At 46.1% G+C, this 14,831-nt stretch overlaps 1 protein-coding gene across 1 annotated transcript in view; it reads right to left on the reverse strand.

Moving 5' to 3' along the window:
* SYNPO2L (synaptopodin 2 like) overlaps window positions 1–14,831 on the reverse strand; it is a 35,504-nt gene that overhangs the window by 17,869 nt on the left and 2,804 nt on the right. The window contains exons 2-3 of the mRNA XM_059476979.1: window positions 5,450–5,601; window positions 2,309–2,970 (exon numbers count right to left, since the gene is read on the reverse strand). Of these exons, the coding sequence (XP_059332962.1) occupies window positions 2,309–2,970; window positions 5,450–5,601 (814 nt within the window). The remainder of the gene's footprint in view (window positions 1–2,308; window positions 2,971–5,449; window positions 5,602–14,831) is intronic.

Raw genomic sequence — 14,831 nt, forward strand, 5'->3', positions numbered from 1 at the left:
CATCCTCACCAAGGCTGCACCTTTCTGGCAAGAGATGCTCTACCATGTACCCCCATGCCAGTCCAAGCAGCCTCCCATGGAGCCAGGGCAGCTCAGCAGTCCCCCATCCTCCAGCTGTGTTTATACCTGTGTTTATTCCAGGTATAGGTGTTCTTTAGCTCTGCTCACCACATAATGAACACCTTCCATCCCTCTTCCTTATTTGCTTGCTTCCCTCACAGTCACTGGCCGCTGAACTGGACTTCTGGTTTAATGGCTGCTGTGCTCCAGCATGATCAGGATGTAGAATTTTGCTTTCTCATTTACTGATAAGGTCCCTAACACAAGAAAACATCCTGTGAGTTACCATCCCTGGCAGAGTAACTCCTACAGAAGGACACCCTTGGCCAAACATAAACCAAAAAGAGGGTGAGCAGTGAAGGAGTGATAGGAGAATTAAAAAATTACCTCAGTCTGCAGTGCTTCTGGGAACCCTAACTCCAGCTGGCAATATTATTGCATCATCTCCTGCCATGGGATATTATCTTGCCATCAGAAATGCTCTGAATTAAACACATAGTTTTTCTGGGATCCCTCTGTACTGATGCAGTCCATGGAAATAAGTCTTGATGTAAAGCGATTGCTCTTATACTGCTAGGACTATCGGGTGGCAGGGAGCAGCTGAACATGCCTTTCTCAACATTCACCTCATGCTTGGACATCATTCAAAGGGGGAAAAATAGCTTCATCTTTAGGGAGGCTGAGATTGCTGATTTCTTTCCTGTCCTAAGGAAAATGAGAGCTAAAGACTAGGAAGAAGTGGAACAAGGCACCAGGTCAGGTGCGGTGCCCAGCAGAGCAAGACATAAGGGACCCAGCTGAGCCTCCCCTTGTAACACTGGAAAGAGCAGCAGGACAGTGCCCTGTCTGAAGGAAACACCTAGGTTTGAAAGTTACCTCTACAGGAGTCCTTAGGCAGAACAGATAAAAGAATATTTAGCCCAAGGATAAAACAGAGGTTTAGAAATTGCCTTGCAGTCTTATCTGTCCTGGGTAAAATGTCTAGCATTTGAAGCAGGGATCAGAAGTTAGAATCCACATGTCTTCTTTCTGATTCAGTCTAGTAACTTTTCTGTGCCTCTTTTCCATTCTGTCACTTTTTTTTAAGTCACTTTTTTAAAACTTTATTTCCAGGCTCACAGAAATGTAATGAGTTATAGTACACTGAGGTACATATATGAAGATAAATTTAAGCTTACCTTGTTTTTAATACAACTAGATAGATCACAACTGTGAAATCAGATAACACTTTGTTCTGCCCTCATATTTGTGCTTGAAATACTCTATGTGTATCAGAAATCAGGAAAGATATTCACAATCAAGGTCACTTCATGTCCATCACCCATATACTACACTACATTTTTCAGTACTTTATTCCACATGGAAAGGTCCTGACTATCAGGGATGGCACTACAAGGAACTGTTTCAAGCTAATTTACCGACTCCTGCCTGTCCCTGCTGGCAACCCTCCACTGCCAACACCTAAAAAATGATAAATTCTACCTGAACTCACCAGCTGCTGCCAGCCAGACATGAGCATCCTTGCTGGAGTGAGTGCCTGCAGGGAAAGCTGATGTAGATGAGTCTCTCCCTGCACTGGACAGGGTGAGAGAAATAAATCTGTTTCTGACAAGACTCTTTTGCAGCTATGCTGTCTACAAATGATCTGTCATCCTCCTTAGTTGTGTAATACTGCATGCCTGTGTGTCCATGGAGAGCTGAAGTGAACAGAAGGCTCCTTGGGGGCCTCTTGAAATAAGTGTTCTGTGCTTAACACACAGGTAGCTAAGGGGCAAACTCAGCTGCCATAAGATCTCTGGAAAGTCAGGGAAATTTAACCTCCAAGATATTTCCTGACACCATCATGTCACCCGAGTCTTCTTAGCCCAAAGTGTTGAAGAAACCAGTGACATCCATCCTTTTTCCAGCACATAGAGGTACTAGAGCACATCTGGTTGAATGGCTGCAGCCTCTGTGAGCGACTCCCAGACCCCTGACTCCAGACTCTTTACCTTATCTATTTCTTAGGATGCCTTGGGTGAGGAATACCCCAGGGCCAAAGTTACCTTATCTATTTCTTAGGATGCCTTGAGTGAGGAATACCCCAGGGCCAGAGCTGCAGCAGGAAGCCCTGGTCTCTGCAGGGCTGATTTGACTCCTTTGTAAGCCAGAGGAGCTAACCCACCTGGCATTTGCAGGAATCAGGCTTTTGGAAGGAGCATCCAGCACAAGGAAAAGGCATGGGTGAATGGCTGTTTAGGGGACTTACTGGCCTGCTTGGCTTTCTCAGTATAAGTGGTGGTCAGGTCTTCATCAATCGGGTGTTCCACCGGCCCCACCATGGGGATGAGGTGGCGCTCCGCTCGGATGGCCTTGGTGGCGTGCGGCAGGAGCATGGCCTCTGGGGAAGGCTCCCGCCCCTCTGCTGACGGCGGCCGCAGCTGTCCCTCGCTGTCCGAGAACGGAGTGTCCGTGCGGCTGCCAGGCAGGCACACAATCTCCCTCTTGGCCACCCCGCTGGAGCCGGCGGGCTCGGCTCCCCCCTGTGCCGCAGCCTCGGGCATGCTCTCGTAGCCGCTCTGCTCGGACAGGGACACCTCGTCCTGAGGCGCGTCCGCCCTGCCGCTGGTGCTGTCCGGCGGGGAGCGCGGGCTCCTCCTGCGAGCGCGGCGCTGCTTCTCCTGCGCCACGTTGTCAGCGTCGCTGTCGGTCTCACCATAGTAGGCCTCGCTGTCCGGTGGGGACGTGAGGCTCTCCAGGTGCCTCTGTGACCTCCATGGCTGCGAGGGCTGAGTGGTGGCTGGGGCTGCTGCTGCTTCAGAGCTGAGTAACTGTGCTGAGGGGCTGGGCGCGGATGGTGGAGAGAGCACTCGCTGCCCTGGAGAAGGGGAGCGCTGGAGCCACGGGCCAGTCTGGTCCCCACCAACTATCCTGTGCGGAGAAGGAAAAGTGGTGAGTGAGGTTTGGTTTGTGCAGTTAAACTGGAAGGAAACCCTAGAGTGAGAGAGGGCTATGGCCTGGGACATACAGATGTTATAGGACAGTGTTACAGGTGTTTTTCAGGTGGTACAGACACCTGAGGTGTAGATGCCAAGGACAGACTTATCCCTGACATCAGCTATGTGCTCTTATTCTCATTTTCTGCTTCACAGCTCTATGGAAACCAGGTGTTAAACATTCAAAAATCAGAATGCCCTAAAACCATAAAAAATCTACCAAGCTTAATCAGCTCCCCAGGCATTTCTCCTGGAGAGCTGAATTCCTGCATAGCAAGCATTCCCCAGGACAGTGAGACCAACCCTTCAGCCTGCAGCTTGTCAGCAGAGAACGGCTGGTGCTCAGCTATCACTGCACTCCAGCTGCTCCTGCAGCTGAGACTGTGTCAGATCTGCAGATCTGGCACCCCCAAACTGCTTTAGTTCAGACTGGGATCTCAAGAAGTCAGTGCTATTTGTTTGCTCTGATCTCTACGTGGGAGTAAATAGCAAATACTTAGGATATAAAGGCCCAAGCCTTGGGGATAGGACTATGGTATCTGGCGGTAGGAGACCACTCTAATATTTAGCCTGCTCACTGTGGGACTGCTTCACAAACTGTCAATACCCGGGTTTTGACAACCATATGCAGTCATGCTGGCCAGCCCAATCCATGGTGGCCTTTGCCTTTGGTTTAGACATAGCAATTTCAAGCCTCTAAGACATCTGGATGACTGGAGTAGGTGCCAGACAGACTGAGGCAGTTAACCCTGCTACTGGCTTCCAGAGGGAAGGAGAATTGGCTGAGCTGACAGAAAAAGAGCCCAGTCTATCTTCCCTGTCCTCAAGAGTGAGTCTGGATTTCCACAGCAGTTTGACTCCAGCCTACACAGACGGAGCTGGGAATTTGTTATTTCTCTTGTCAGACTCACCAGGGCTTATAAGAGCTATAAAGGAGTCCTAAGTATTTGCCTTCTGAACATGCATACCATGAAGCCAGGCAGACAGCATTGCCTCTGTAAAGCTGTGCAACTCATGACTTGGATCCCAAGTCTAAACTATGAAAAATTTTAATTTATGTCAAATGCAAACTTTTTGGAAGCTAAGGGTGGGAGAATTTCTCTGGCAGTTTATTTTTTAATACTATTTGCCATTATGAAATCTCACTGGGGAGGAACCTCAACATTCCACAAGTGAAACAGAACAGTCCCTCCTCTTCTTTAAACACTTGATCAGGTAACTGAGAAGCATAACTGCTTGTAGGCCAGTTTCTCTTGTTCTGATTGTCAGGTCAATGTCTCTCCCTCTTTTTCTGAAATACACACACTCCAGAGTCATCCAGCTACCTCTCCTTTCTGAACAGGAATGATTGGTGTTTTCTCTGGGAATGTAAAGATGAAGTAGGAATAGACATGTGATCAAGAAAACAACATTTGATGATTTCTCCACTACTCCAAATGAAACCAACTGATTTCATTATTTCCAAACCATTCAGTGTTGGCTCCATCCAGAGGATGCAAGAAGCCTGCCTTTGTCACTGTTAATTCAAAGTGTGCTGATCTTGACTGATTAAAATTTGCCCAGGCACCTGTTTGCTGCAGATAGGCTCCAATGGTGTGAGATAAGGCCTTGGCAGGGGACCAGGAGCTATTCTGGACACCTTGTATAGAACTTATCCATGCCTCTTACTCACAGTTAGGGTATAGAGTGAGCACGTCAGAAGGCACCACCACTTTTTCTGAAACCAAGGGGAAGATCCTCCATGCTCAGGCTTTCCTTCTCTGAGCACTGCCCACCTCTGCTCCTGCTTTACGAATGACAGCAACCAGCGTGGCTGTCCCTTCCCACTGCTCACAGTGCTCTCTCTGTCTTTTCAGGACTGCAGAAGATCACATCTCCCAGCCTCCTTCACCAGGGCCTGATTTTCTGAGGGTGACTTCTGTTCAGGCAGTAGTGTGGACTAGCTAGGACCTCACCCAGCTTTGCTGCCTTCACCTTTATAGGATTACTCATTTATAGCTTGGGCTGCATCCAGCATGCACTGACGCACTGCGTTAACTTAGCACAGGGAGGACAGGGAACATTACTGGGACTATTTTTTGTCCATAAATTTGAGCTTCATCTCCAGTATTCCCCTGAACTAGATATTTCTTCCCATGAAAAAGGGACCTAGCCACACACCTCTCATCTTTGTAGGAGTCAGTATACAGACTGTTGGACTACAACAGCCCACTGTAAGACAGGACAAAACATTGAGATGTCAACATCTTAGCCAGGTTAGGGCATGGGTAAGTCCTCCTAGTACACCTTGCAGTATGGTGAAACCAAAGGCTTCCTGCCTGCCTTGTTTCTGCTGGGTGTGGACAGCTGGTGTACTGGATGAAAGCACCCTACTGCCTGCACTGTCACAGCACTGGCACTTGGGAGCAGGTTACCTTTTCACACGGATGTTGAGCATGCCATTGGAGGAATCGATGATCTGCATGGCATTAGCATGGGACAGGCCAGCACATGACTTCCCATTGATAGATACCAGAACATCATTTTCCCACAGGCCTCCACGGCACGCTTTGCTTCTCTTTCGAATCTGAAAAAGCAGGAGAGAGGATAAGGATGAAGGGAAGAACAGCAGCTATTTAGTGCAGTTGCTGGCCCTTCTATTGCTTCATTTCTCAGAGAATAAAATAAGCTCTAAGACTTACTGTGCTGACAGGTTGGAGTTGGATGAGCCCTGGCTATGCCTTTTGGTCTCTGTATCCCTGTTAATTCCAAGAATCACTCTACTGAGCATAGGCCTAACCTGCTCACCAACCCTGTTCAAGTTCTTTAGTGTAGATGAAAGATTCAAAAATATCTACATGCTCTTCTCCTCTTGTTCCCTGTCTCCTAAGTTGGTTAGGGAGTCTGTGTTTCAGAGAAGGAACAGACTATGCCTGCACATGTCCATGTGTCCTTTTGCATGCCTCTACTGTACTTCCTTGGTATGATCCCTGACTCATGCAGAGCCTCTGCAAGTACCATCCTCAGGGAAGCTGACACTGGGGAGAGGTGGCAGTTCTGAGGCATATTCTGGTGTGAAGCATTCCTGCTCCAATGGCTTTGGTCAGTGTATTTCTGGACATCTGCATCAGGCTATATGGTGTCCTGTTACACAAGTGTAAACTTGGAATAAATCTTTAGCCTTAACAGGAGTTGTGCAAGATATGCATTGCTTTATCTGAGAAGGGAGTCAGAGTCACTGTCTCCAGGCAAGCTCCTAGATCTGTCCCCTCATGGCCATCATGCACCAAGTGTTTACTCTCCCTTTCATTCCATCATCCATCAGTTAAACTTCTTACCAACTCAGCCTAGCCTGCAAGAAAGCAAACCAAATGCCCACTCAGCCAAAAACCACTGGTCTCTCCCATATAGGCAAGCAATGGGGATAGTCTTGTAGGACAGCTTGGCACCCATAATGTACTCATTTTTCACATAGAAGAATAGCTATCTAAAATCACTGGGTCAGAGCAAGTAAGGAACAAGGTACTATTACACTCTATTTGTAGATTCTTCTACAATATTTCTTCAGATCTTGCAGTTAAGTGAAAGACAAATCAGTGCAGAGCTGTTTAAAAAAGGGTGCAGTGAACGGGCTGTGTCAGTAATACTCAACAGGGCACCTTTGTCCATGTCTCACAGCCTTGCTGCTTGAGCCACCAGACTCATCTATAACATCATACAGCTACTTTGCCCACACTCTCATGGCAGCTTCAGGAAAGAGAAGGGAATATGGGAGGATTGCTGCCCTGTCATTGTTGTTGCAGGAGCAGCAGGGGAGCAGGAGAGGAGAGAGCTGGAGCCCTAAGGAGCTCCCATGGCCTGACTGGCTGGTCTTGGTGGCTCAGGCTCCCTGCACCTATGGGGTGTGTGAGTGCCTTGGGCTTGACCCTGCTGGCCTGTGTTGAGCAGACAAGAGCAACACTCCTCCCAGGTCAGCCTGTCAGCAGGACTGAGAGGTGTTGGGGGAGAAGATGGAAAGAGGAGGGCTATGCTTCAAGTTGTTTTTGTGTTCACTGGTACTTTATCGCTCTGTAGCCTTTCCAACTTGACCCCAAATCCTGCCTGCATGCTTAAAATAGGGACTGGCTCATCCCAGCTGCCACATCCATCAGCGTCTGTCATTTTAGTCCTTTATCTCCCTCCTTGTTAATATAAGCCTGGAATGAGCATGTGTAGGTCTGTAATGAACCACTGCAGAAGAACCACTGTTACAGTATAAATGCTGCTTCCTGATACTTCATCCAGATGCAGCTGTTAACTGAGAAGGTAAAGAAGACACCAGTGCTGCCTACTGACACAGCAGCTAATGAAAAGAGTTAGGAAGTTGAAAAGAGGTTAAAAGGAGCCTTTCCCAGTATTCCCCAAAAGGCCAACTGCTGCTCCATAGCAAAGTACTTGGTGCTTGGCACTGGATGGGAACATTGTATCATGAGTATCTCTCCCAGTTGTAAAGCAAGGGGATTGGGGGTTAAAGGCTGTCAGCAGGTGCTCAGAGTATTCCTCACATGCCATGGTATTCCTCCCTGCTCACTGCAACCAAGGATGGACGCTGGTGACCAGCCAGAAGAGCAGTAGTAAATTTCCTGCAATTCTCTAGTCCCTCAGTACTGCAAGTCTTTGTAGGCAACTGTTTGGGGTTCCCAGGCAGGCAGGACCAGGCTGTGCTCCCAACGCTGCCTGATGCTGTTTCAGGTACCTCTATACCAGAGAAGACTGGTGGGACTCAAGCAGGCCACGTGGGCTGACAATCATGAGCAAGCAATGCATTTCTCTCATGGCTAGTGAGGATGCTGGGTCTGGCTTGGTCTGTGCTCAAATCTTACTGGACTGACAGAAAGTATATGCACTAAAGCAACTATTGGTATTTCAGTGCTCTGCAATCCAGGAGGGACTTTTCCATGTCTCCATTCCTTTCTGGGAAAACAGGACCAGGTCTCTTCTAGTGCAGGAAGAGACCTATGGAGTCTGAAAGTAGCATGTGTCTGGCTCAGTCTTCCACAGATTTATAAACCCTCCTTGGAAGCTTATGAATTTGCTCCTGTTATCAGAGGGAAATGAACTATCCACAGCTTCATTTTTACACCAAACCCATACCCCACTGCATTTGCCAGGGAGGAAGGCAAAGGGGTTAAACACAGAAGAGGATTGTGCAGAGAAAGAAGTACAGGACAGGACTTAATCCACAGTCATGACAGCAGGGTGCAGTGTACTGGAGGCTGCAGAGCCTCTGGACAGAGACCAACACAAGCCTGCCAGTTTTTACATGACTGCCAGTTCTGTGCTGCAGAAACTTTAATGGCAACCCATAACCTGCCCATCTGGAGTACAGCGAGAGCAGCACTGAGCCTTTGAGGCCCCAGGCCAGGGTGGCTGCCCAGTCCAAAAGCCAGGCTCCCTGCCCATCCTGAAGGTCAGGCTGCCCTCAGGATCAGCCATTTGCTCCCCATGTCCAAAAGATGCCCTCTCCTGGGCATGAAGTCAGTGAGTCACATGAAGTGTCACTAACAGGGAGCTTCTGCTTAGGCTGCAGAAAGCTTGGAAGGTGTCACCCAACAGCTGATCTGAAGAGGTGGGAAAAGTTGGAAAAAGTGGTATTTCAAAGAGAAAACCTCTCTGCTTGCTGTAATACATACCTGAAGAGCTTTCTTGTGCAAATGAGAAGCAGCACTGACAGACTCTGACAAGTGGTAAGGGTTGGCCCCAGACCTGGCCCTGGGGGATTGCACTGTCCAACCTTCTAGCACATACTGGTGAGGATTGACCTCTCCTTTTGTGTGAGAAGCCCCACAAACTCTGTGAGCCTCTTGTAACTGGCTGTTAGACTTTCCACTCCATGCCTCAGCAGACACACTCTCCCATGGCATATTCCTGTCAAGGTATGTCCTGGTTAGATTTCAGATGGGTTTAGGAAATCCCAGTTTCAGAGTCTTATGGATTTATGCTACTGGAAATATAAATCAGTGTGAAAAACTGGAACATATTTACTCAGAAAATTGTCCATCTCCCTGCCCTCTCAGCAGGAGATATGTAGTGACAAAAGAGCTCTTGTCAGAGAGGTTTGGGTGTCTGCAGTACTATGTACATGCACATACAAACATGTTTTTTTCATTACTTTGCCTGCTTTCTCCCATTGATCACGTTCAATCAGACAAAGGACAGAGGCAGCTGAGACAGAAAAAAAAAAAAAAGAAAAGAGTAAGGCAACAATTGAGGAGGAAAGGAATAAGAAGAGGTGTTGAAAGGAAGGTCAGTGCTAGGAGAGGCCAGGAAGGCCAGGGCTGAGATCAGGCTGTAAGAGTACAGTACAGGTTTCCTTGTACAGCCCTCGGCAGACAAAAGGACATGCTGATTGTTGACGTGTCTTGGGGAATTCAGCCCCGCTTTCAGGAACAGAATGCAAGAGAGGAGGGGGTCAGATGCAACTTGGCAACATCTGTCCTTCAGTAGGGACTATATTTAGATAGTGGTATGTGGGGGCTGAACACATGCTGGGATGCTAAGAATAGAGTAATCCTGATAGTAACTCAGTGGCTTCACATCTTGCCTCAGTACAGCCCAGGGAACCTGTCTTGAAACTTTGCAACCACTCTCCCTGCTGGCCAGCACAGCTTCTCTGTAATGAAGTAGGCTGTGAGTAAATAGAAGTGGTTTGCAGTGTAGGCTCATGTCATCCATTTCTCCCCTTGCCTGCCCAAACCACCTCCCACTTCCTCTCACTGGGAGAGCTCAGCCTATAAGGTAGGAAGATAGATTTTATTATCAGTCTTCACTTAATTTCCTACAATCTTTCCAGCAGAAACCTTTCAGCCTCAGTCTGAGTCAGAGTTTAATACTGAATACAATTCACCTTCCCACCCAATGCCCTTCCACTCACTGATTATGCATCTCTCAATGAGCCATCCCCTTCCCCCAGAAGCTACAATGACATGGGGTCCAATACTCCATACAACCTGGCAGCCTTCTGTGATATGCAATCCTGTCACAGGGTTCTCATGGAGAGATAACAAATTACTTTTTGTGGTATAAAGCCTTACCAAAATGGAGTGACTCAAGCCTGCTCCTCCTAGAACTTCCTGCTCAAACCACAAACAGAGCAGTTGCTAGATGCAAAAGCAAAAACAAACAGCCTCCATATCTTCTTCTTTCTGAAGATGTGTATTCATATCATTTTGCTTATTGGGCCACTTTGGTTTTCATTTAAGGCCAGGGTTTACTCTTTTTGTGTAAGGAAGGATAATCCTGTGGCTAGAGAGAGGAGATGGCTAGAGTGGGTAGATGGCTAGAGTGGGATTCAGAAGACCTGGATGATTTTTTGTGTGACCTCAGAGAAGACACTCAGACTGTAGCCATAAAAGGACTGTAGCCTGGAAATAGGACATTTTCCAACAGTCTTTCTTTATCTCAGTTGCCTACCTGAACACAGAGATCCAGTGAGATACTTTCACTATGCCTAATTATTAAGTAGCAAATAACATCACATCCTCATACCAATGCCATGTTTTTATTGGAAGCTATTTTACAGGACAATATCCATAATAATTACACTAAGCATTACAACTACACAGGAAGTTAGTTCCAGTAATTTCCTGACAAAACATCATGTTCCTTCTTAGAAGATGACGCTGGAAGACTTGCCTCTTGGTGAAGCAGGTCCAGTGTCCCAGAGCTACTTCACAGGCCATCCATGGTGAAGCTTAATTAGGGAGTCTTTATATAAAGAAAGAGGGAAGAGAACACATACTTTGTGGGATGGACACATCAAGGGAGAGGGGTGAAAAGATGTGTCTTAAGTGGTAGGACAGACTTGAGTGGCTTCTGGGCAAGGGTTTAACAATGAGAGCTGGTAGTGGAAGAGGATGCTAGTGCTGCTCAGTTGGTTAAGTACATGTCAGACTACTGTAAAATAGGTTACTGCCCAGAGTGTACTGGTGCAGGAACAAAAGAACAAGTTCTTGTTATTTGATGGTAAATTAGCTGAAAAGTGATTGAAATGTAATATCAATGACAAAGAACAATGCCACATGTACTAGAATATATATAAAAGTACTTGATAAGCATTTTACCCTCAACAGAGTAAGCAGCAGGACATCAAGTGGTTTTTATATGAAGCAAGGATTCAGAAGGAACTGATATATTTGTCAAATATTTGTACCAGGTCCCACATTTAGGAGCTGTGAGAAAAGCAACTAAATGTTCAGAAAAAACATGCTTATACATGTAAGTCCTTTTTCTAGATGCTTAGCCTGGCTCATGTGCCATGAAAGATTTTAGAATCTAAACCGAATGGAATTGAAGCTCATAAGCAAATCTAGCAACTAAAATGGCTTTTTACAGGTCCAGGCACTGAACTGGGACAGAAGGAGGGAAAGATGCTTGAACACAGGGCAGAATTATCCAGAGACATGCTTCAGTCCTGCAGTGTGGGGGGATAGGATGTAAAAGAATAGAGATAGTGCAGAAGGCAATCTCACCCCTGAGGAGTTGCAGCTGTACCAATCACCAAAGATTAGGAACAGGCCTGCCCTTAATAGGCCACAGCTGTGTCCAGTAAGATGAGTGCTATAAAAGAGTGGGTTAGGTAGCCAAGGAGAACACTGGAGTTTGTTGGCTGTGCTGTGAAGAAGTAGAAGTCAGTGCTGCAAGGAGCTGCCCCCCAAGAAATCCCTGAGAAAGTATAGAAGATTTACAGTTAGATGCCAACATTCCAGAACAAGGTGTTTCCAGCCTTAGCGTTGCATGCTGATACTGTGTTCTAAGGGGCCGTGAGCATTTGCAAGCCCTGAATAAAAACCCTTCTCAAAACAGAAGGCTCTTTTCAGCTATTACTAATTGTTGAACAGCAACAGTCTTAAGTGTATTATGCCTCCACAATATTTATGCTGAGAGAGGGCCAATTAGAAGAAGACATACCTGCTATTATTTTGATAGAATGAGAGTCACTTTGGTTTGCAAAAAAAAAATCAAACACAGCATTCATAACACTGCAAGAGTGGGTTACTGCACCAAAAGACAGCACTCACTAACCCAAAAGCAGCCTCTCAGCAATAGTCTGAGGAGGATAAGCACCACTGTTCTGCCACAGCAAGGACAGGATCAGCCACAAGTATGGATTAAAGAAGCATCCCATTCACCTGAAGGATCTAGGGCACTTAGGTACAGAGAGTTTCCTGTGCCTTGCGACATCTTTGTAGTCATCTTGTAGGTATGAATGTACATCAGAAACCAGGCTCACCCTCCACAGATGTATTCTGTAGTTCTAGCCAGTAGCAGGCTGAATAATATCAGTGAATGAACCTGACCTCTGGACTGCAACTACTGTGGTAAAATGTTGAAATGATCCTTGGCACATCTTTGGCTGAGATTGGCTATTGCTGTCCAGAACAATTCCCAGGCACAGTTTGGGAGCTAGAACAGACCATTCCCAGAGCCACTGCTTACGGGCATGGCACAAGTGCCAGAGAATGGTCCCAGGTACATTTAATGCACGTGTGGTTTCACTGCAACTTCTCATCAAGAGATTCTTCCAGAACCTCGGAAAGTTCCACTGGTGCCACAGCATGCCCTCCCTCACTAGCAGCCAAACATAGCACCTGCCTAAGTGCCAACAGTCCATAAAATGTGTCCAGGAGCACTCCCAAAGCAGTTTGAGGCACTCCAAAACCAGCATTACTGACTGCTACAGAATAGCAGCGCTTTTTTATATGTGACAGTAAACATTTGTGAAAACAGATAAAGTACAGGCTGCCCACTGAAAAGGGGAGAGGAAGAGAAGGTGCTCACAAATCTGGATGCCATCAGGCCTATTTGGGTTAGAGCTGGCACCTCCAGCAGGAATCATGTCACATGAGCACAGGAGAGTGGCACACAGCAGCCAGGCTGTGTGGCACAGGGAGCAGGGACAAGGCAAACAGGCAGCGAGGATATTTTGCAGAGGAGACAGTAGAAACAGTGAATTATCAGCAGAGAAGCATGAAGGAAAAAGAGGGAATTTGAGAGCTAAAAAGGAGGTTGTGAACTGCTCTTAAAAAAAACCCAAAAAAACTTTTGGCTTTAGAACCAATACAATGCTGTGTTACTGCTTCCCCTAACAATTGCCCTAACATTGCTGCAGAGTATTTGTACAGAACAGCCAAATGAAAGGAGTCTCTTGAGCTACCAGGGCCAATCCTCTGTAGTTTTCAGAGGCCATATTGTTTACTCCATAAACTGATTCAAAAGATTTTAAATTTTTTTTCTTGATTGGAAATTCATTGCTGAACCTTCCTGGTTAGTTGTTCTATGCTGTCAATCCTGTCACCTATATTTGAATAGTGTTGCTGGTATTTGCTCAACATCTACTTGTAGATTGCAGTCACCTCTTTCAATATTTTGCTAGGTGAAAGAAGCCTTCTCTTCTCCCCTCCTTTTCTATGGCTGCTCTACCTTAGATTTATTTTCCTTGAGAGGGGCTGGTTCTGTAAGTATGATATTTCCAGTGAATTCCCCTTTGTGCATTAGGCAGTAATATCAACACCTTCCTATCTCTGTTAGACATGTCAACCTGAGGCTCATTTGTTTATGTTTGCCTTTTTTTTTTTCAGAGATTCATAATTTTGCTGGCTTATTATTGGTGATGCACTAATATGCCCAGGTCCTTTGCCTCTACTATCAGTACCAGCTGTAATGACTCAGTTTCCTCTATTTTGTCAGTATTACTAATACTTGTGCTGGAGGTAGAAGTGCCTTCCTTGCTTTTTATAGAAAGTAACTGTTTGCCTCTCATTGAATAAATCTTGTTTTGTAGCAGGATCCCTAAAGACAGGTTTGCATGTCCTTGCACTATCCTAAAACTGTCCTGTTCATCTTCATAAAAATTATTTCCATAATATAATTTCATGTTAGGTTTCTACTTTGGTTGATTAATAGCATTAGTGCTTACAACTGTTCTCAGACTAGCTATTTTACATTTTGTTTTGTTTTGAAAGCATTTGATGCACGTATCCTTGCTGCAAAGAAATCCTCCAGGAACCTGATCGTTTTGTTCTGTCTTACTCTCTTTCCAGAATGGGTTAACTTTTTCATCAGTTACAGCTACATGTGAGGACCATGTACCTTCCCTCAGCCTTTCTAAAATAAAAATCTTGCTATCTATGGATCCTTTTTGCTCCTTGTGTTTATGTTTGTTCTCTTTCTTTCTTAAGACTGTTTCTGGTCAAAGATCTTTCCTGCACTGAGGACCCCATAGATTTATGCAGTGCTCCAAGTGGGCAGAATCTCCTCCCTCCACCTGCTGGCCACTCTTCTGTGGATGCAGCCCAGAGTGCTGCTGGCCTTTGGGCTGTCAGGGCACACTGCAGGCTCATGCCCAGTTACATCCAGCCCAAGAGACTGTCCACAAGGATTTAATTCCAGCTTCTTTCTCCAGGTGTGTCCCTGAACCCATAAGTCACAGGGAGTTGTTGAATGGCACAGAAGCTCTGTGGCAGCTGCATCCAGCATGTGAAGATAGAGCTGCTTTCCTACCCCTTTCTGACAGCTGGATTGAGGTTTAAAATTGATCCCTTGCTTGGAGAAACAGTTGAAACTATAGCTATGAATCCTTTTAGTCTGTGGAAAAATGGGTTCACACCCCACTTCCACCATGTTCATGTACTTTATTTTGTTACAGCCAGTTGAATACTTTGAACTAGAAAACAGTTTCAAATGCATGTATTCACTGTACATTTTGAGTTAATTGCAATTTGAAAAAAGCCAGTAATTTAAGCCATCCTTGTGAACACTTTATGAGAGAACAACCAG

The sequence above is a fragment of the Ammospiza nelsoni genome, chromosome 8 (assembly GCF_027579445.1).
Source record: "Ammospiza nelsoni isolate bAmmNel1 chromosome 8, bAmmNel1.pri, whole genome shotgun sequence".
In the NCBI taxonomy this organism is placed as follows: Eukaryota; Metazoa; Chordata; class Aves; order Passeriformes; family Passerellidae; genus Ammospiza; species Ammospiza nelsoni.